General features: G+C 33.6%; 1 protein-coding gene across 1 annotated transcript in view; it reads right to left on the bottom strand.

The window, feature by feature from the left end:
- The window catches only part of LOC148940274 (terminal uridylyltransferase 4-like), a 56,171-nt gene that overhangs the window by 22,323 nt on the left and 11,812 nt on the right, over positions 1–22,036 (bottom strand). Inside the window, exons 3-5 of the mRNA XM_089106121.1 lie at positions 19,676–19,805; positions 12,196–12,363; positions 8,524–9,203 (exon numbers count right to left, since the gene is read on the bottom strand). Of these exons, the coding sequence (XP_088962247.1) occupies positions 8,524–9,203; positions 12,196–12,363; positions 19,676–19,805 (978 nt within the window). The remainder of the gene's footprint in view (positions 1–8,523; positions 9,204–12,195; positions 12,364–19,675; positions 19,806–22,036) is intronic.

Here is a 22,036-nt window from a genome sequence, read left to right as displayed (position 1 = left end):
TATATATATATATATATATGTATGTATATATGTATATGTAAATTTATCACTAGTGACATATGTCTTTTAGCGAGATATAAAATTCATTCATTCATCCTTATCTTCTTTTCAATTAATATTACTTTACTATTTCGTTCATATTATCTGTTTTTATTGTTTTTTGTTGATTTATTATGATTGTTATTTTTGTTTATTTAAAAAATAACATTTATTATCATTTTATTTTTATGTTATATTAATTTTTCTGTATCAAATTCCAAATCCGATGTTGAAGCACTTTCTCACGGTCTCGTTACTAAACATGGTTGACAGACACCAATTTCTCATATAAAACTGTTGATAGACAAAAATGTACTTTTCGAATATGTACCAACAACGATAAGTGATACCGAGTGATATAAGTGATAATGACCTGTGACAAAATTTAAAATGTGCTTTTTTAAGACATCTAGAGAACTAATACGAATCAAGAAAGTGATCTTACAACTTTTTTTCAAATAGTTCATGGTAACGAACTGTAAATAAGGAGCGACGCGACTCAATAATAACCAAAACGCTAAAAAAAAAAAACTGGATATCAATGGATATATAAAAAAAATCAGCTTATTCTGCTGATCGAAAATACATAACATTCATTAAGTTTAGCGTTATCCATCAAAAACTACGAGCCTAAAAAAATTTACCTGACTTAGAAAAAGGGGGAAAACATCCCTTAAAGGTCAAGGAATCTTAATGAAAATCACGTCATCAGATTCAGCGCATCCGAGAATCTTGATGAAAAAGTTTCAAGCTCCCGTCTGCAAAAATCTGAAATTTTATAATCGTTGCCAGAAGAAAGATAACGGATACGTATTTATTTGTTTGTTTTTCTTCCCAGGGGTGATCGTATTAAACCAATAGTCATAGAATATCGGGATATGACTAATTCGAACTGAAATTAATAGTTCCAGTGTCCTTTTTAAGAGACCAAAAAGATTGGAAGGCAACTAGCCCACATCTCATCCCTTTTTTCCCTCAAAGTCGTCCGATCAAAAATTTGAGATATCCATTTTGTTCAGCATAGTTGAAAAGTCCATTAACTAGTCCTTTAGGGATAACATGATCACCCCCAGCTCCTGGGGAACGGGGTGTATGTCATGAAATTTGCTCATTGTTTACGCATAGTATTTGTTATTGGGAAGTATACAGATATTTTTCTGGGGTGGGGGTGAATTTCTTGCTGGGGAGATTTTCCACGGGGACAATTTTCTGTGGGGAGGGAAGTTTCCTGGTGATGAACTGTCCAAGGGGAATTTTACACTGGGGAAAGTTTTAGCTAGGAATTTTCTAATAGCTTTGTACTAGGGGGCGAGGGACTGCTTTTTCAAATGAAAGGATGATAAGAAAAATTTCAGCCGGAATCGTCCGCGAAAAATTTTTTTGGGGGGAATTTTCAACTAGAATGGACTGAATTTTCCTCGGGGGAATTTAATGGTGGGGGTGCATTTTACGTGGGAAGAACTTTCCATGTAGGAATTTCCCGTGGGGGGGGGGAGAAATTGTCCATGAAGGGAGAGTCTGATTTCACGGTATTATTTAAAAATGATCAGAAATTAAATTGTAATTTTTTTCAACTGAAAGTAAAGAGCAACATCAAAACTTCAAACGAACAGAAATTATTATGTATATGAACAGGGTTACCCCCTCCTCAGTACTTAGCTCTTTACGCTAAAGTTTTCTTTTGAACTTTTGAAAAAGCTTATTATTCTAATTAAACGGCCCTTGTGTTTCAGGAGTCGTTATTAAAAATTGGTGCAAAAGGTCAAACTTTAGCGTAAAGAGCAAGGTATTGAGGAAGGGGGCAACCCTCCTCATATTTAAGTTTTGTTTTGAGTTTTTAAGTTTCACGTTTAAGTTTTGATGTTGCTCCTTATTTCAGTTGAAAAAACTGGCCTTGCTTATTTAATTTCGACGGAGGATGGGAAAGATGAACAATTTCTTTATCATCTAGAGAATTATAAAATTTAAAAAGACAATTACGCAAACTAAACCGAATCGCTAACAATGTACCAAAGGCTGCTGACGATTTGATCCAGAACGAGTAGGATAATGGTCCATGGAAAATGGACCCTTATCCTTGGACCAAATGGCAAATGGACCATGGGAAACAAGTCAAGTGAATACATCACTGAAAGCAGACTATTTTGACATAAAATCCCCCAAAAATGATTAAAAAATTTAAGTAATTGAGAAAAAGGCAAATTATTAAGAATTTAGAAATATTATTAGAATTATTAAGATCAAAATATTAAGAACAGCAACTGAAAATTGAATTGAATTTGATTTGAATTTAACCTGAATATTTTGCCAAAAATTTAAAAGTTTATATTCAATGACAATTTCGTAAAGCACACTGAACAACCATTACAAAAAAAATTAAATATTTAACGCCAACATTAAATTTAACGCAACGATAAATTAATTAAAAATAAAGTCAAGATCGTGAATGGGGTTATTTAACGCTAACGAAAATACTGGACGAAGAAAACGAATACTTTGGGAGGATAAAACAGCCTCCATTCTTTAGCGGTATAACAGAAAATTCGAAGAAAGTCTCATTTTTTAGACGAAAATGTGAACGAATTGGATTTTATTTGCTGACTATTTTTTTTAGTTCATCGCGTTGTTTGATTTTTAGGTTCTTTAATTCTTTCAATTTTGGTTTTGATTTGTTTTTTTTTCTGTTGACTTTCCATGTTGTTTGTTTTACATAAGTTTGTTTTTATTAAAGTTGTTTCCTTCACATTTTGAACACAAAAGCGCGCTTCGTTCGAACACAATGTTTCATTCACAACACTGAATTTTGAACCTAATTCGATTTGAATTTAATTTGAATATTTTACCAAAAGCTTACACTTATTAGGTTTAGTTTTTATAAAACAGATATGTTTCAAAAAAATTACAAATCCTACAATTAGCATATAATAAAATTATGTCAATGAAAACATACAACAAGGTAATCAAATATTATCATAGAACAGGCAAGTACCCTTTCTTTTAAGAAGAGGCCTCAAACAACGACAAGCATACCGAAACAAAGTAAAAAATATTGGAAATTATAGGAAAATTTTCAAGTTTTCGGGGAGGGTTAGGACGCACCCTAAGTGATTTAAGGGCTCAAAAGTATATTTTAAACCCAAATTTCCGTATGTGCAACTAGGAGTCAAATAAATAAATTTAATTTATGATTCTGATGACAGATAAAAATTTTCAGAAGTTGTTTAAGTTAAACAAAAATTAATAATTCTAAATAATAAAATATGTTTATGAATGTTTGCTTTTTATATTTTCTTTCCAGACTCTTGTTTAGCAAGTTTACAGAAAGGCTTGAAAACTAAGAAAAAATCTTATCTTATAACGCTCTTGAATATTATAATATCGTAATAATAATATCAAACAGTTCGTGGTAACGAACTGTAAGTAAGGAGCGACCCGCTCAATAGTAACTGAAACTCCAAAAAACGGAATTTCAACACCAACCGATACATCAAAAGAATTGGATTTTTATGCTGTTCTACCCATCAAAATTTACGAGTCTGAGAAGATTTGTCTCATTTTAAAAAAGGGGAAACAAACACTAAAAGTCATAGAATCTTAAAATTACAGATCAATTTCAGTGTATCAGAGAACTCTACTGTATCTGCACAAATATGGAATTTTGTATTTTTTGCCAGAAGAAAGATGATGGATGCGTGTTTATTTGCTGTTTTTTTCCCAGGGGTGATATTATCGACCCAGTGTTCCTAGAATTCCTAGAACTTCGTGAGGAGGCTCATTCGAAAGGAAATTAAAGTTCTAGTTCCATTTTTAAGTGACCAAAAAAAATTGGACGGCCCCCTCCCATGCACATTCTTTTCCCAAAGTCACCGGATCAAAATTTTGAGATAGCCATTTTATATCTACTAACTGTGTCTTTCAGAACGACTTAATCCCCCACAGTCCCCGAGGGAAGGGCTGTAAGTTATGAACTTTGCCCATTGTTTACATATAGTACTGGGTATTGGAGAGTATACAGACGTTTTCAGGGGGATTTTTTCTGGTGGGGGGGGGGAGGTGGGGGGATGGGTTACGTGGGAGGATCATTCCATGGAGGAATTTTTCATGGGGGAAGAGAATTTCCATGAAGGGGCGCTGGATTTCCCAGCTTTATTAAAAAAAAAAAAAAACAGAAAATAAATAAAAAACGAGTTTTCAACTGAAAGTGAGGAGAAAAATCAAAACTTAAAACGAACAGAAATTATTATGTAAATGAGGGGGTTCGTCCCCTCCTCAATACCTCGCTCTTCATGTTAAAGTATTTTTAGTAATTTCAAAATACCTATTTATTCTGATTAAACGGGCTTTGTGATTCAGGGATGATCAAACAGTTCGTGGTAACGAACTTTAAGTAAGAAGCGACCCGGCTATCAGTAACCGAAACTCGAAAACCTGGTCTTGCTTATTTAATTTCGACGAAGAATGGGAAAGATGGACAAAAAACGCAATTTTGATGCTAATAAATACATCAAAAGAATCAGATTCTTATGCTGATTTCAAATATACAAGTTTTATCAAGTTTAGTTTTACCTATCAAAAGTTTAAGTAACCGGGAAAATTTGCCTTATTTTAAAAAAAAGGGGGAAACACCCCCTAAAAGTCATAGAACCTTCATGAAAATAACACCATCAGATTCAGCGTATCAGAGAACCCGACAATAGAGATTTCAAGCTACTATCTGCAAAAATGTGGAATTTTGTATTCTTTGCCCCAAGAAAGATCATGGATGCGTGTTTATTTGCTTTTTTTTGCTTTCTTTCAACGGGCGATCGTATCGACCCAGTGGTCCTAGAATATCACGAGAGGGCTCATTCGAACGGAAATTAAGCGTTCTAGTGCCGTTTTTAAGTGACCAAAAAACTAAGGGCAACTAAGGCCCCTCACACGTTCATTTTTTCCCCAAAGTCACCCTATCAAAGCTTTGAGATGGTCATTTTGTTCAGCATGGTCAAAAATATAATAAGTATGTCTTTGAGGATGACTTAGTTCCCCAGAGTCCCCGGGGGAAGGGCTGCAAGTTATGAACTTTGCCCATTGTTTACATATAGTATTGGTTATTGGGAAGTATACAGACGTTTCCAGGGGATTTTTTCTGGCAGTTGGTTTTAAGTCTTAACCTATTTGAGTTAATGAAAAATTAATGTGAAATAAGTAATTACTCAACTAAGTCAGATTAATTAAAGTAATTATTTAAATTAAAATAATTATTTAAATTAAAGTAATTATTTAAATTAAAATAATTATTTAAATTAAAGTAATTATTTAAATTAAAGTAATTAATTAATTAAAATGATTAAATCATATTTTTACTTTATTTCACGAAGCAAGAACAGTCAACTTTTATGGAATATTCCATGGCACTTAAATACCGACTACAGCATTTGAATGAACAATAGGGCCGTTTTTTCACTCATCAATGTGCGAAGATCTTGCATCTTTCGTTATTTTTATGGAAACGTCTCTCATCATTCTGCTTTGATCAGCGGTCTGAGATCAATGATTAGTATTTCATCAAAGTTCTCTCATCATTGTTCTATATGGCAGAAAAATGGCATTCTTCACACTTTTTGCAAACCGTTTTTTCTTTACTATTATTCTCCAGGACCACACTGCCTTTTCTATGACGAAATCAATAAGAATTCCAAATAGGGATAGGTCCTTTTATTAGACAGTGAAACGAAAATATAAAACAAAAGACTAAATATTTCGACGACACAGTCGGTCATCATCATCAGTAGAGTTACTGATTTTTGCTTGAACTGCAAGATCTTAGAACAAAGATGAGTTAAAAAACGATAATCTTTGCAGAAAGATGCAAGATCTTAGATGCTAAAAAACGACCCTAATACAACAATTCGCTTGGGACTTAAGTGTACATGAGTTTTTCTTTTAAGAGGAAATTTGGCGCAGACAGGGTATTCGCGCAGACAGGGCAAACTGGCAAATTATGTTAGATTCTATGCAGAGTTTTAGACCTGGTAAAAACTAGAAGATTGTGGAGAGAAGCAAATTCCAATTCCTTTTGTTTAGATGCATTTTTTTTTTTTTTTTTTTTTTTTTTTTTTTAATAGCTTTTACTTACAGTGAGTGGTAAACCAGTTATGAAGCGTTTTTCAGTCTTATGCCAGCTTTGATGGTAAAAGTCAAGGTTAGATTAAAAATCTCAGAAATGGATTAAAAACCTAACCTAACCTGTCACCATCAAACTTAGCACAAAACTGAAAAAGTTGCCTGACAACGCTGACAAAATTCAAGGGGAAAAAAGGACATTCACACCCTAGCTCGTAGCAACCAAAAATTTTAAAGCATGTTTAAAAAAAAAATCTATCAGGGGAGGAAGAGTCGTCCCTTGACCCTGTTTCAGGAATGGCAACTATTATTCCAATTAAGCTTAATGATAAAAGTCCGGTGCGAATACATGATTATGGGAAATTCAGGAAATATCTTGAAATGCGGTAAAAATGGTGTTGGATCGAAATGAAAACTGCACCATTCGAATCACCATAGCCGAAAATTCCATCTAGGGAATTAAAATCTCCCCATCTTGACCGACAAGGAGAATCACTTTTTCGCATGGGAAGCAGTGATGTGTCACCTTTTGTTTTCTTGTTTTTTTTTACCACTAATCGAGCGTTGAAACGTCATAGAGAGCTGTTTAAGGGCGCATTTGAAGGGCAATTTTGGAAGTTTCAACTCGATCCCCAGGCAGTGAGGCAAAACAGGGTATTTATCTTTTAATGGAAAATATTAGCTCTCCTTTGTTATCATAATAAGACACTGTCCGCTATCCTTCAAGAAAAAAAAGCTAAACTCTAGTGAGATGCAAGAAAACAAATGACCGACCTGATTTCCAGGTAGTCAGTAGCATAACGTCATACCTTTTAGAATAGTTACTAGCTAGTAGAATCTCATCGACACTTTAATTTATACTTGACTATACAACCATGATAAACCATAACTATAACTATAACTATACCATAGCTGAAACCATAACTATACATCACACACAGGAAAAAGTACTCGGCCTTTCTTACCTAGATATAGTTAATAACGAACCCCTGCTGCAAACGAGGTCATGACATAGCATTACTTTTACATAATTTCCGTTGATTTTGAGTTGAAGTTAGCAAGCATTTTGTACTAGGTCACATCAAGACATTGTTATTCGCAGAAAGAGAAAAGTCAAGACAGACAGTCCAAGTAATTGAGATGGCAAATGTTTAAATGGGTGCGGCACAGGTAAATGGCGGAAGTATGACTCTCTTATTTGACACATACTTGTCAGGTTAGTTTTTGGAAAGGCACGCCGGATAATTTCTGAGACCACACTGGCTAATCATGATGAAACGAAAAAAACTTAGTTAAAAAGAGCAAAACGAGGATTATACAAGCCAGTGAAAAATGTGGACTAAAATGCAAATATTTCAGTCAAGACCTCCGCTTGACCGTCCTCAGTGCCCTTTTTATAATGAACTAATTAATTCTGATTGTTTTTACTTCAATAAAAAAAAAATAACATTTTGCAACCTAACCTAATCTGTGACGATTTTTTACCTGGAAAGCGTATAGCTTTTAAAAATGCACTGTATAAATTAAAAAATTGAATTCCCATTCAGTACTGTATTTTTTTACTCAGTTACCCTTTCACCGTTAAATGGAAAGAGTCGTCAAATTTTAGTTGTGCTTTGTTAAGGTTTGAAATTTTTTATAGCATCCTTGGATTTTTATTAGTAATTTTATTTTATTATCGTGCACTGAGGACGGTCAAGCGGAGGTCTTGAACGAAATATTTGCATTTTAGTCCTTATTTTCCACTGGCTTATACAATCCTTGTTTTTCTCTTTTTAACTATATTTTTTTTCGTTTCAGTATTACTTATAATGCTATTTATGGTTTTCACCAACGATTATGACGTCAGCCATCATCTTGTATGCGAAGATGCAGTTTAAAAAAAAAATATTTTATTTAAATATTACGTTTTTTTAATTACAAAAGGCAGTAGATAAAGCAATTTCCTTTAAAATTAGCCCTTAAATACCTCTGTATTATGTTTCAGTGCCCCACTAGCAGCGGAGAAAAAGAAGTTCAAGTGCTTTTCCTTGTTGTTCAAGCCAGGAGATTGTGTTTCCCGAAGAGGATTTTCGGCCAGAGTGATTCGAATGGCGTGTTTCGTTTTGATCGGACATCATTTTGAAGGGTTTCAGACTATTTTTCAAAATTCCTTTGAATTTTGTTCTCAAAATAACATTTTACTTTTAAGACTAATTGGATAATGGTTACCATACCCGAATCAGGTAAAAATGGCAATCTTTTCTCACTTGCCAGTTTGTTTTTTTGTTTTTTAATGTTTTTTTTGGGTTACTATGGGCCGTGGCTCGTCCTTTATTGGGTTGTAGCTATTGCTGTACCACGATTAGGTAATTATATACTTGTATGTTTAATACTTACCCTGTTATCGAGAAAGACAGAGGGGCTAAAATTATAGAAAAGGTCAGATTTACTGAGTGCATTGGCTGCTTGTCTAGCTTCAGGTATCGACATTGAAGGAATATCAGTAATATTGATATTTGGCACATCAATTGTATTATCATCTCCCGAGTCTGAATCAGACGCTTCGCCATGGCTCTCTGTTTTTTTACGAATCATTATTTTATCAAATCTATCCGTATGAAGGTGGACAAGTTTTTCTTTGTTAGTTTCTCGAGAAATGTCCATGTGGCCGACTTCTGTTGCTTCAACTATGACATCTTCGTCTTCTTCAGAAATAATACCTTCTTCGTCATCAAGTCTAACAAGAATTGACTCATCTGCGTCTTCATCTATGCTAATCAACTCTCTTGTTTCTTCATCGATATGCTTCTGCTCACTGAATAATTCATCATTTTCCCTTTCACCAGTCTCGTGTATTTCTTTATTTTCAGAAGCAGTTTCATCTTTTTCTTCTGGAGGAAGACGAGGCTCTGGTTGAGGAGGGATGTCATTCATCCTTAATATTTCAAATAGTGGACCATGCTTCAACTGTGGAACGCAAAAGTAACAGATGGCGGTTTTGAAAGCGTTTATTAGCTCACTGTATCCAATTCTACAGGGTATTTCTCGGCATAGATTCAACTTGGGATCTCCAGGACCTAAAAATGACAAACAAAATTTTAACCTCTTAATTTGTCATTAAAATTAATTAATTTAATTTTCTAATTTAATCAATTGATTTAATTGGTATAAGCCTAGGATTCCAGCTATACATAAAGAAACATGTTAAGAAAACAATTCTTACCTCATAATATGCAGAAAAAATCTTACAGGGGGAGAACCATTATCTTCACTTCTTTCCTAGTTTTCCAGTTTTTCTGTCAAATTTCTAAATCTTTGTGTCTATTCTCTAAGTCTTGAAAAGTGTTTATAAACAAACGCCATCTAAACTAACCTAACCTAATTTATCACTATTTGTCTATGGACAAGTTTTTGTGCGAAACAACATGGCACTAATGGTGTTTAATTAGTTATATCGAACATTTGAAAACGAAAAAATACGGTTGAATCCATGTTTATTTTTTAGAAATTTGTTAAAACAAATTGTGCAACAGTGAAAGAAGGGAAAATAAAGGTTCTCTCCTGCAAAATGTGTAAACTAGGATTATTCTGCATATTATGAAGTAAGAATTGTTTTCTTAACATGTTCCCTCATGTAAAGCTGGAACCCTAGACGTATTCCATTTAATTTAATTTGTCATTAAAAAATGACAAACTAATATAAAACCCTCTTAAATTAGTAACAAAAATGAGTAGTTAATAATAGACTTTCAAATTAAAAATTAACATTTTATATCATTTTGAATTTGGTGGTGATTCTTAATCACCATATTATTGGATTTTTAACTACCATTTCTATTAACATAATACACCATCATTATCCCTAATCAACCCTCCACTAAATAACCACCTCCAGTAAACCGAGGTAAGAAGCCCTCTTAAATTAGTAAAAAAAAACAAAAAAAAACATTATATATATATATATATATATATATATATATATATATATATATATATACATATACATATATATATATATATATATATATATATATACATATAACTATTTGAATGACCGACTTTTAAATTAAAAATTTACATTTAATGTAATTTTGAATTTGATGATGCACCTTAATTATCACTTGGACTTTTAATTACCTTTTTATTTACATATTATCCTTATATTTGCTATATTATCCTTAATTATGCTTGTTAATCCATTATCCATTACACCTCCTTTAACCTTAATATCCTTATCCAGCACCTCCATTATTCTTAATTTGCTATAAAAAATGGAGCAGATAGGGAGGAGGGGATTGTCCCCAGGCTCGACTCCATAACGTTTCAAAGATATGTCACTGATTCCAACCCCTAACTACCTAAAGTGCGATGGACTCAGACTCGGACTCGGTACCAAGCTCCAAGCTCGGTACCAAGTCCGGACTCGGTACTCAGGCTTGGACTCGGTACCAAGATGGACCCCTTCGTTTTAATATTAGTTTGTATTTTTGGGAATGTTTATCAGAATGAAAATCCATTTATTTTCATCAAATCAGTTGAAAGTCCGTCTCTACAACGGCCTGATTGTGCCGACTGCTCTGTAAAGGTGTGAGACCCGTGCCCTAAAGATAAACAATTAGCATAATCTCCTTGCGTTCAAGATGCGGAGCCTCCGCCACATTGCAAAGACCAACAAGTATAGTACTGAGAGATCTAAATTCGCTCCGTTCGTGTCAATAGCCCGGTGCTGGGATACTCACAAGGATCTTATTGATAAATTTTCTTCTATCCATTTAATAAAAAGGAATCTTAAATTTCATTTAGTTCAGGATTACTTTTAATTAAGCGTCTTTTTAATATGACTAAGTTTTTTGTTTTGTTTGCTGCTCTGGGTGAATGTGGGCCTTTCGGCTATCTTCTAGTATTAATTTATATTTAATAATATTGATTTTTTTTTTACTTATGGATCCTGGGATAGCTGCTACTTTCATATTACTGTTGTATTATTGTATCTTTGCCGTCGTGTTTATCTTTGTATTGTAGTGTAATTTGTTATTGTATCTTTATGTAGGCCTAGTTATTCGAGCTTGTCTCCCCATGGGCCTATGTCAATTATATGCATGTATATGTTAATAATTAAATGATTGAACTTGAACTACGCCAACCACGTGACAATGCAAAGATGGGTGAAATCCCCTGACAAAATTCTTGATAAAATCAAACAGCAGCAAATACGGTGACTTGGTCATGTCAAAAGAATGAACCCGCCGTTTCCCGGGAAATCTCACTCAAACTGATGGACAGAGACAGCAAGGAAACGGTGGATTGATAACTCCTCCCACCGCAAGCACATCGAACGACTCTCCAAGACAGCACGCTTCTTCATATCGAGCTGTGGTTCATGCCCTGTCGAAAGGAGTTGTCCCAACACGTCCCGCAAGGATGGACGGGACTTAAGTAATAATCACTGTAGACTGTAGCGTCTTCTTTTTCCGAACATGACACACATTTGATACCGCGTCTAAAGACTCTGAACTGTGTCGTCACAGCCTAGTTCTGTTGCTACTCGGCCTTCAATCAGGTTTTTCCATAGGCATATCGTGATTTGTACATCAGAATCACGCATGCGCGAAGGTGGAGTATGAATCTTGTGTGGTTTTAAATGTGTTTCACATTTTTTGTTTTAACGGAGAGTATAGCATTTGTTGATACTGTATAACCTGTCTACTGTGGTAAGAATATAATTATAGAACACCAGGCTGATTACCATCCGCACTGGTTAGTAACACTGATGATTTAATTCATTTTTTACAAATTTTGAATTAAAGCAAAAACAGCTTTACTAATTATAATATCTAAAATAATTATCAATAACTATAAAACTCCTCTTTTCGTTATTGTTCTTGGCCTTACGTATGAAAAGAACTTAATAGATATATATATATATAAAAATTGTTTGACGATTTCAATGAGAGTTTCCAGAAATTCAGGACTTCGTCGGGGGAGGGCAAAAAGGTCATTTTTGGAAGCGGAACACTGGGATCCGTGCTGTGTTTTAACTTTTGACGGCTGATACTCAAATATACGTACATTCAACTGCGAGACGTTTAGAACCCCAGGATCGTTCAATACGTTTAGGTAGAATTCTATGGTTGACAGAAACAACACCCGACCTGAATGGAAAGTTCTGAATTGCCATCCAAAATGAATGCCAGAGACGTCCAACGTTTAAAAGCTTTTCGTTCGGCTTCCAGTTTACTAAAAATGAAAGAAATATTGAAATATATAAATTGAGAGAAGTATAATGAGAGAGCTGGCAAAAGAAGTATAGAAATAAAAAAAGTAATGAAAGCAAGAAAGATGAAAGAATCAATGCAAGAATTGAGAGAAATAATGAGGAGCATGAATGAAAAAAGCAATGAAGGAGTATAATAAAGAAATGAGTCACTCAGAAACTAAACCAATAAACAAACAAGTCAAAAGACAAGAACTAAAATTGAGAAAGAAAAGTGTAACCTGATGAGTTTTTAATTGCAGAGCAATTGAACGTTGGGGAAACAGTTTTATTCGGGAAGAGTAAATAAAGATTTAATTTCCTTTCTATTTTAGTGCCTTTTCTTACATTTATGAATAGGTTGTATAAAAAAATTTATTGTTTTTTAAATTGATGAACTGAAAAAAAAAACCACCCTTTCGATCCCAAGGTTATTAAGCTAAAAACTTCAAGGAATGTTGAGGGAAATGTTGAGCTAAATCCCTCCAATCACTCAAAACGACGTGTCCATAATATCTCAAGAACTGCCAAGCGTATTGCGTTGAAACTTTCAGAGAATGTTTAAGGAGATCTTAGACTAAATCAAAACATACTAGGTGCATCCAGTTTGCCAAAAGGGCATCTGTAATATCTCATGAACGGCTAATACTATTAAATCAAAACTTTCAGGAAATATCGATCAGGATATTGAGCTAAATCAAAAGACGCTATGTGCTTCCAGGTTGTCAAATCGGCATATCTGCTTTATCTCAGGAACAGGTAAGGATATCAATTTGAAACTTTCTTAGGGGGATGATGAGTTTCATCATCAAAAGAGACCGTGTGCATCCCAGTTTTCAAAAGGATGTATCTGCAAAATATTAGGACAGCTGATGGTATTAAGTTGAAACTTTGACAGAATGTCGAGGAAACTGTTGAACTAAACCAAAAGCTACTATTTGCATCCAAGTTGTCAAAATCATGTGTGGAATATCTCAGAAACAATAAGGGTACAAGTTGAAATTTTCGAGGAATGTCGAAATAAAGCGAACAACACTATTCGATCCAGGTTGTCAAAATAACGTATTTGAAACTAATCAAGAGCAGCTATTACTAAATTTCAACTTTCAGCGGGTGCTGTTGAACTCAATCAAAAGATATTATGTGCATCCAGGTTTTCAGAGTGACATCTGTTGTACACCACACCTAAAAACGCTGGGGTCAAAGTCACAAAAGAGCATATAGAGTCAGAAATAAAACGAGCTGACTGATGCCTCTGATATATTGATTCTCTTATTTAATTTGTTTTATACGTAGTTTTTGAATCATTTTCCCATGAAGATTATTTCAAATATATTATCTATGTTATTATCGTTAAATCTTTGTTATTATGTTATTATCTACATTATTATTATCTTATTATCTTTATGTTATGATCTTTATCTTTATCTTATTGTCTTTATGGTATTATCTTATTATCTTTATGATTATTATTATCATAATTATCTATGTTATTATGTTATATCTACGTTATTATGTAATATAAACTTTAGTTCAAGAACCATTCCAAACCTTGATATAAAATTGAAAAAAAAAAATCATGCAATAGTTATATTGAATGCAATAAAAGCCGACGCCAGGATCGCCTTATGCAACTTAAGACATTTAAACTAGAATCCGATATTTTTATTTTTGTGTCAAAAACTGATAAGCTGGAAAAATATTCGTAATATTAACCAATAAAATAACTTTGGCAATCACCAAACGAAAAGATCTTAATTAAAAAAAAAAAAATTCTAAAAAAGAAGGGTTTCAAAGAAAAGTAAAGAGCAATATTAAAACTTAAGACGAGTAGAAATAAAATCCTATCGTAAGTCAAACTTACTATAATTCAGAATCACTATATTATATATTATATCACTATACTGATATATTACTACATCAACCAGAAATTACTATCAAGGAATAAATGAAACCCAAACCGAACAGAAATTAAAATAAATAATCACATCAAACATAAAGATAACAGATATTGATATAGATAGATAAATAAATCCTAAAACGAACAGACTAAAATTAATGCTGAAGTCCAACTTAAAACGGACAGAACATACTACAAACAGGAGTTGGGCTACTGCCCCCACCCACCTAACCATAAACTTTCTAAGGTCTATTGCGTCATTTGCGCATTTCTGAAAATGAAATATATTTTAAACCCTTTTTCAGTTGTAACAATGGACGAAAAATTTACATTAAATAAAATGTAGAATCTTGAATTGGTAATATTCCCAGGGGTTAATATCATTGTATATTAAACATTCAGCTTATTTTCATTGGTTATTTACCTTCGTTATTATAGTGATTTTCTTTTTTGCAATGTTTCAAAAAATAAAAGAACAATGCTCAATATATATATATACATACATATATATATATATATATATATATATATATATATATATATATATATATATATATATATATATATATATATATATATATATATATATATATTGCTTAATTTAATAATTTGCTTAATTTCTGTGCACTTCTTATTCAAATAAAAAAAAAAAAATATTATTGGACCCTTCTGAAATTTTTCTATTCCCCCAGGGAAAAATTGCACGTCCCCTTAGATTTTGAAAAATATCCTTTCTGGGTTTTTCTTTAATTGAAAAATACTCATTTTTTATGGTTTCATTGGGGAAAAAAGGAAAAGAATTCCTCCTTTCTCTAAAGTTTCGTAGAAACTTTGCTTTCCAATTTCGGTTGGAGCCTAGTGTATCAGCTAAATTAAGAGATAAATTAAGAAATTCTCAGCGTATACACCAAGTTCAAAGAAAATGGAAGACAGAGCCATCTATAGAATAATTAGGATGGCCTGAAGGAGGTCTCTTCAGTCTACCTTTAATTTAATACTCTGTGAAATGACTAAACTTAACACAAAGGACTCTAGATCTAGGCTTGCCAAAGGCCTAAGAAAAATTTTCCTTTTTAAAATCATAAAAGCCAGTGAAGAGTTGAGGGATAGCAAACTGAGAACATTTCAAACGATCCCTCAGTAAAATTGATACTCATCATCCCCAAACAATTTGAGCCAAACCCAAATCAGGATGTCCCCAAATTGGCTGGGAAAACATCATAAGAAAAGATTAAAAGACATTTCTTAGGAGGGATTGAAGAGTAAAGCTCTGAACAGAGAGGGGCGAAAGAGGAACGTGGACCCTTAAGGCCTTGGCTACAATGAATTTTCAGTGGTATTAGTAGTAAGTGTTCCTTCAGTATTTTGCCCCTTTAGTACTCACAGGTACAGGAATAAAATGACTAGATCCCAGGTAGAAATATGCCACTTTTATAATGGGATTGTAATGCTCAGGTTGGTAGAAATAAGGGTAGATGGTATCCTAGACAAGTTAAATTCTGTTTAGGAAAGGAAAATTGTAACGGTATAAACTGCTACAAATTTTGTAGGTATAGGATTCTAGTTATAATCAATACAGTTTTTGAAAGTAGATGGCCCAAAAGTTAATATGGTACTCATGTGATGGTAAGACGGTCGACCTATTGATTAAGTTATAAGGATCAATTCAAAATCCTAGGGTATATAGGTTTGCTGATATTAATGTTAAAAGTATAGATCCCAATGCAGTAGACTACTACTACTACTGCTAACAACTCATCGCAGCACCAAGCCACCTGAGGCCAACACAGCTACGCACCTCCCAATCTCCATCCATCCCAATGTATGCAAAGCCTCCCTTTTTCCACCCTCCCAAGAAGTTCCCATTTCCTTTAAATCTTTCGGTTGGCTGAAAAGAACAATCTTCGGCAATCTGTCATACTTCATCTGCACAACGTGCCCTAGCCACCTCAACCTTTCTTTCATTATAGCCCTAGAGAGCGGTATTGAACCACATTTTTCGTATATTTTATTGTTTGAAATATAGTCAGTCAGCCAGGTACCAAGAACAATCCTTAAGCAATTTCTCTGGAAAACAGTCTAGGGTTAATATATAAAAGATCTAAAGCCGAACTTGCCAGTGATGACAAAACCAAGAAATGAATCTGAAAATTCCAAACGGGTCTATGGCCAGTAAAGGAAAACGAAGAGAACAAAAATCAAACGAATATTTCCCCGGTTTAAAACAAGGCGTCTTCAGCATGGAAAAACTAAAACAGACTAACTAAAATTTATATTAAAAACTACTCACATATACAGTTTCCAGCTACCCTCATGAAACCAGAAAAGCAACTGGCCAGAAAAGTTTCTGGTTTTATGAGGGTGCTAGCAATTGTATATGCAATTGTATATATAAATTTTAGTTAGTCTGTTTTAGTTTTATATATATCTTTAACTTAGAGTTTTTACTTTTAGATTCTACTTCTTTTTTCTCCTTTTTCTATCGCTGAAGACGGCTTGTTTTATACAGGCGAAATATTCTTTTGATTTTTGTTTTCTTCATTTTTCTTTACTGGCCATAGACTTGTTTGTCATTTTCAGATTCATTTCTTGGTTTTGCCAGGGTTAGTATAAAGCTGAAATTTAGGAAAAGTAACTACCTCCCAGGAATTTATGACGTTGGTAGACTAGAGGAAGAGAACTAGAGCGAAACTTTGAGAAGCAGTTGAACATTAAATTGGAGAGAAATTTAACAATGTGGAAGATGGATGAAATAATTAAAAAAAAAACTGTGAAGTAGCCAATGGTGTCATAGGGAGAAAAGTTAGAAAGGAAGCCCACTTACAGGAAATGACATAAAAAGAATGCAAAACTTTTTGACACTATTGAAGTGAAGGAAGATTTGTTTCGCAAGCGAGGATTAGAGACACTAATCCTCTCTAAACACACTAAAAGGATGAACAAATAATAAGGCCCCAGATGCTAATACTGTTGTGAATGAGCTTTTAAAGTATGGTGGTTGCAAACATAAAGATAAATTACAAGCGATTATGAATAAGATTTTTGAATAACGGAAAGTACCTAGCGACTTAGCAAAACTATGAAACCCCTCTATAAGAAAGGTGATAAGAGTGAGTGTGGTAATTATAGAGGCATTAGTTGATTTCTGTAGGAAGTAAATCACTTATCATGATGATACTTTTTAGACTTGGAGATCCTGCAGAAAAAAGTTTTAAGAGAAGAACAGTGAGGTAGAGGATGTGTCGACCAAATTTTCACTCTAAGATTAATATCTAAGAAGTGTTTGAGTCATCAGGCCCCTTTAGTTCTCAGTTTTATATATTATGAAAAAGAGTTTGATTCAGCTGACAGAAGAGCTTTAGTGAAAGTCCTATCTTCGTATGGCATACTAGATAAACACAACAAAGTGATTAGTACTATAGTACTATATACAAGAGTAACATTTCTGTGGTTAAGGCAGGAAATGAGGTTAGTAAAAGGTTTCATATTGAATCAGCAGTTAAGCATGGTTGCGTTGCATTCCGATTCATATAATTCATTTTGATTGACTTTGTGCTAAGGACAAAGAATCGGTAAAGGCTATAGAAGAGCTTGGAATCAAATAGGAAAGCAAAACTCTCCTAGACTTAGATTATGCTGATGATTTGAGTGATGACAATAGAAAAATAAATGATTTTTTGGAGGTTTTGACATTTCACGGTGTAAGAGATTTTGAAAATTAATGTTAAGAAAATTAAGTCGCTTACATTGTGGATAGGTGAAGAGGCGTTGCTGGGAGGCAAGGAGACCAATCAAATGGTTAGCTTCATTTACCTGGGTAGCATCATTAGTAGATGGTGGATGCAGTAAAGATATTAAAAGTAGAATAGCCAATCCCCATGTATGTTTTTCTCTCAAGATTGAAAAATGTTTGGAAGAATAGGAAGATAAGTCCATAAACCAAGATTAGAATATTGGAAGCTACAGTGACGACAGTGGTCAAATAGGGTCCTGAAACATGGGGGCTTTGAGAGACGGATGAGGATTTGTTGGATGTTTTCCAGGGGAATTGCCTACGGATCATTCTGGGTACCACCTGACTGACTGTATTTCAAACAGTAGGCTTTACGACAAGCGTGGTTCTATCCCGCTTTCAAGGGCTATAATGAGAGAAAGGTTGAGATGGCTAAGATATGTTCTGTGGATGAAAGATGACAGATTACATAAGATCTTCGTTTTCGGCCAACCATATAGGCCCAGACAAAAAGCATCTCATCCACGAATGGGTAAGAAGCAGTCGTAGGAAAAGATTTAAAAGAAATCCGGACACCTTAGGAGAGTGTAATAAGGGAATCCTTGAATATGTTGGGATGGATGAGTGTTAGCAGCTGTGTTGGCCAGGCGGCTTGGTGCTGTACTGAATTAGTAGTAGTAGTAGCATTTTAGGGGATGGATTGGGATATTTTCTTTTTAAATGAATGAACTGGTGAATTTAACAGGAAAAACAGTTTGTTCAACAGTGGTAATGAATTACCTGCTACTAGGGATGGTAAAATCAACCTCTTCTCAATACATGGTGGCAATAGATAATCTTATTTTAAAATGCTTAGAGACCTGTAAAAAGTAATTTTTTTTTTTCAATTGCATTAGTCTCGTTTGTTTTCGTGTATGACATTGAGCTTCAGAATACACATAAATATTGAGAATATCCCATCAAAAACCAAAAGAATTTGGGATATGTAACATTTTTTGGCGAAAATATGTTACTATAATCTGACATGTTCTCTGCTGGATTTATGTCCATTGCAGAGGATTATGGGAGACAGACAGTGATTTTTAAGAAGAGACTCTGTATGGGTAAATGATATGGGAGATCAACAGTGACTTGGAGAAAAAATCTAACAGTAGGTATAGTTGAAACATCAACAAACACAATTGTATGAGAATTCACAAAACTGAAGCCCTATCATTAGCTACACACTGTGATTGAAAAATCTAGTTTCTTTTAATCATATCAACCAACAAGGCACCCTCACGTCAAAGCTTCAAACATTATTGTGGCTCACAGAGAAATTATGAAAATGTAAAATAACTCCAAGCAAAACATGGCACAGCTACCTAAAAGCCAGCCTCAAGTTCATGAGAGACTTCCCAGCTGCAAATAGATACTAATACAGATATTGATCGTGGGAGGGATGTTGAATCACTTTGGTCCTTCCTATTGAATATCTTTGTATAATAAGCTGCTTATATCGCTGCATAACAAGATACTTATAATAAGCAGCTTATTTCGGTTGAAATGAGCTGTAATCTGGATACCCGTCTGCTGAGGGTATATAAGGCAAAGAATAGACGGATATTAAAGAGGTCACAAGCATACTAGTCAGGTGTCGCATTGATAGTTTTGGGATACTTACACAAATTCGTTTCAGAGGCCATTTCTGCAATGACAGGTACTACATAAAGATGTTGAAGAACGGATATGGCAATGATAGTAAAGACATATCCAGGGATTAGACCATCCTCTTTCCTGTCTAGTCCTGTAACCTAAAAGCAGTAAAAGTTAAATTTTTTTCTTTGTTCGTTTCACGGTCAGTTCTTACCTTTGTTTGTCTTTTTCATATAATAAGGTAATGTGCTAGACATCGATTTGTCCTATTTCAAATTCGAAATGCACTTCGAATTCGAATTGAAAAAAATAAACTATTTCGATTTGCAGTCAACTAAAATTCAGAAAGCACACACTACTGTAAAATGTACGCAACGGATATTTGTAAAACTAACAACCTACATAAACACACCATCTATTTTTTGTTGTCTCAAAATAGATGTCATCAGTGAACCATCTATCAGCGCGCACAAAAAATACAAAAACTACTGTTTTCCTGAGAAACATTTTGCGGTATGTCGGTAGGTAGGACGTCGATAAGCAGGTTGAAAGATAGCATGCTGTTAACAGGTAAAATAACTTGTATATTTTTAATTTGAATTTCCATTAATTTCTTTTTTCACAATATTTTCTCTGAATATATTGTGAAGTATTATTTACTAAGTAAAAAAAAAGAATGTAAGAAAGTACGAGTGTACTGGCATTCAATTAGGTGAATATTACCTACGGTTATCATTACCTAAAAGTAGGTATATGCCATTGTAAGGTGCACTTACTAAGGACCTGAAAACTTACAATTTCTATAGAAATCATTAGGAGATTCAGGAATATCTAGACACTCAAGAAATTGGAAAACTTAAAATTTCACAATATTCGTCTAATTTTTAACTTTTCTAAAATAGATACAATGAGGTTCAACTATCTTACAGCCACAGAAAAAAAAACAGTTTATTAATTACTGAATTATTTATTTGGTTACTATAGTTTATAGACAAATTTATTGCTTATAATTACTGATATTATCATTACTTTTACTAATTACTACTAACTTTTATTATTTATGTACTGCATAGTAATTACTTATCATTACTAATATATAATTACAATTATTTATCATATTGTGTAATTTCTACAACTTATTGATAACTGAACGTAAAATAACGCCCAAGAAAACACTGGTGAAACAACGCGCTGGTGAAGCAATAACGCCCAACAAAACGCTGGTGAAATAGTAGCTCGTCCATAGCATGTAAATTACACATATTTCATTATTTGTTAACTTTTCTTCAGTTTTTCAAGAAGAAAAAAGGGGTGTGTCATCCAAGTGATTTCAGATGGTTATGTAAATTATTGATTTTGAAATCGTGGCAAGTATTGTGGCACAATCTCACATTGTGGCAGGCATTAACTTTTATTTGGTTGTTATATATGGTGCCCTACGGTAAATTAAGGAAAGTTATCGAGTCCAACTTTGTTTTACAAATAGAACTCAATGTTCTATTCTCATAGAACATCGGCTTATAAAGCTCATTGACAATAAAATCTTAAATAAATTGAATAAAACAAGAGGTATAGAGCATTGAGATATTGAATATACAACCCAAAATTCTATAGGCTATTTAAAGTTATTTATTAACATTAATTTTTTTTTTCTAAGAAGAAAACAGGGGGGTGTTTCCTATATGCTTACAGACGGTCAAGTAATTTACTGATATTGAACTTCTCAAATTTTGGCGGACTTCATTTGGTGCTATATATGGAAAATAAATAAAAGTTGGAAAATATTTACCTCTATGGTAAATAAAGCCAAGTTGTCCAGTCCATAGATAGAACACAATATTCAATCCTTATAGAACATCGGCTTATAAAGCTCATTGACATTAGAACATTAAATAAATTGAATAAAACAAGAGGTATAGAGCATTGAGGTATTGAATATAAAACCCAAAATTCTATAGGTTATTCAAAGTTATTTATTGACATTTATTTATTTTTTCGGTTTTCACTCTTTTTTTAAAATAAATTTGTCAATTTGGTCAATTATTGGCACTTTTGTCATATCCCCCCCCCCCCCCTAAGATTTTGCTTATTGGTGCCATTGTCACATTGGGCCCCCCACCCAAGATTTTGCTCTAGATACGTCCCTGCGAGTGTCTAAAGAGTACAGAGGATATCTATTTCATTTGTTGCTGTTTGGTGAATCTGAATGTTTGAAGAAGTGAAAAAAAATTATAGCCAACAATTCCCGCAGGAACTCGCTCTCTTTCTGTTTCCTACGACCACTATTTTTATATAGTTACTTTTGATAGACGACACACCAAATAAATTTCTAGTGCAAGGGGGGAGGCTTGAAATTATTCTCGGAGTTTTGAGTATCAAAGAGGGAGTT

The sequence above is a fragment of the Artemia sp. Qi Xiang Cuo genome, chromosome 20, assembly GCF_049724085.1.
Source record: "Artemia sp. Qi Xiang Cuo chromosome 20, ASM4972408v1, whole genome shotgun sequence".
NCBI lineage: Eukaryota > Metazoa > Arthropoda > Branchiopoda > Anostraca > Artemiidae > Artemia > Artemia sp. Qi Xiang Cuo.
The sequence above is the reverse complement of the archived record's forward strand: the minus strand, read 5'-3'. Positions and strand labels throughout refer to the sequence as shown.